A 1,374-nucleotide genomic window follows, 5' to 3' on the forward strand; every position below is an offset into this window, starting at 1 on the left:
GATTGACTCTCTCCAAAAATCGAAAAACCAGTGAATTAAAATTGAAAAAATGGGTGATTGAAAAAAATATAAAAATGTTTTGAAATATTCACAACTGGGGGTTATCGTACCGCCGTATGACAGATAATAATTGTCATGATGAGTACACGCGCTTGTGGTCTCGTAATATTCCGTCGTTTCAAAGGACCAATTGAGTATTTATTAATGCAGACATCCTACGGCCAACACCATTGGACTCCCCCAAAAGGTTTTGATAACAATTCTCCTCAATTTGTTATTATTTCAAAATAAAAATCTCCGTATACTGCAGGGCACGTTGACGATGGTGAGAGTGACATGGAGACTGCTCTACGTGAAACCGACGAAGAATCAGGTTTGAAGAAAGAAGATATAAGAATTTTTGAAAATGCAAAAGCCGAGTTGAATTATAATGTCAACAAAAAACCGAAGACCGTTGTTTATTGGTTAGCTGAGCTAATAAAAGAGGAACGTGACGCTCGTTTATCAAGTGAGCACCAGGATTTTGGATGGTTTACCCTTGAAGACGCTTGTAAAATCTCTCATTACCCAGAAATGCAGGAAGCACTGCGTAAATTTGATAAATACATTATCGAACATCTCTAATAATTGAGTACATAAAAGATCGCTGTATAAATAGTGATGAGTACATAAATAATAAACACTCCATAATGTACGTTTGTTCTCATTTTTACGACTGTTTTGCAGAAAGAGGATTGACTAAAGTAGACGCTCAGTTCTGGGGGTTTGAGTGACCCCAGCGGTATCGTAGTACTACACCCCAAGAGAGGGAGGGCGCCAGACGCAATGCTGGGGTGTAAGGTATGATACAAGCAGGTATTGTCAAGCCAAAAACAGGGGACAAGTTCTCTCAGACGGCACGAGAAAGCGCGGCCGTCACTATCACCTTCCCCTCATCTCCATGTCATCCCCACTCTGCAGCTGATCGGCACTGGTGGTACTATTTGAAAAATGATCATTTAAAATAGCAGGAAAAAATGTAAAATATGGCCTTGGTTTATGGGATGTGTGGTATCTACATGACCTCAAAGTTGCAAAAAAAGAATAAACTATAGAAGCATTACCCAGTCTCCAAAAATCAGGCAATAACAATAAATAAATTGATTCCTCTTATTTTTTATTAAAATATAACAGCGACTTACAGCTGATGCAGCAGTTTTCGCAAACAAACCGGCACTCGAGCTGACGGGATTAGAAAACAGAACATAATTCAATGTATCTGATACTCCAATTCCCGTTTCAGAGATACAATCGAAGTGTTTTTGATGGTCAAGACTAAAATCCACACGCTAAATTCTCTTCAATCAATTATTTTTCACTGACTATTGGATTTTA

The 1,374-nt window shown here is 38.4% G+C and overlaps 1 protein-coding gene across 1 annotated transcript; it reads left to right on the forward strand.

The window, feature by feature from the left end:
* Nucleotides 1-81: 81 nt before the first annotated feature.
* On the forward strand, nt 82-694 carry Apf (purine phosphoribosyltransferase family protein Apf). Its single transcript, XM_011301755.1, has 2 exons — nt 82-247; nt 311-694. The coding sequence occupies exons 1-2, from the start codon at nt 136-138 to the stop codon at nt 622-624; spliced, it is 426 nt and encodes a 141-aa protein (XP_011300057.1). The 5' UTR covers nt 82-135; the 3' UTR covers nt 625-694.
* Nucleotides 695-1,374: the final 680 nt, after the last annotated feature.

Source organism: Fopius arisanus, unplaced genomic scaffold, assembly GCF_000806365.1.
Source record: "Fopius arisanus strain USDA-PBARC FA_bdor unplaced genomic scaffold, ASM80636v1 scaffold00024, whole genome shotgun sequence".
NCBI classification, from domain to species: Eukaryota; Metazoa; Arthropoda; class Insecta; order Hymenoptera; family Braconidae; genus Fopius; species Fopius arisanus.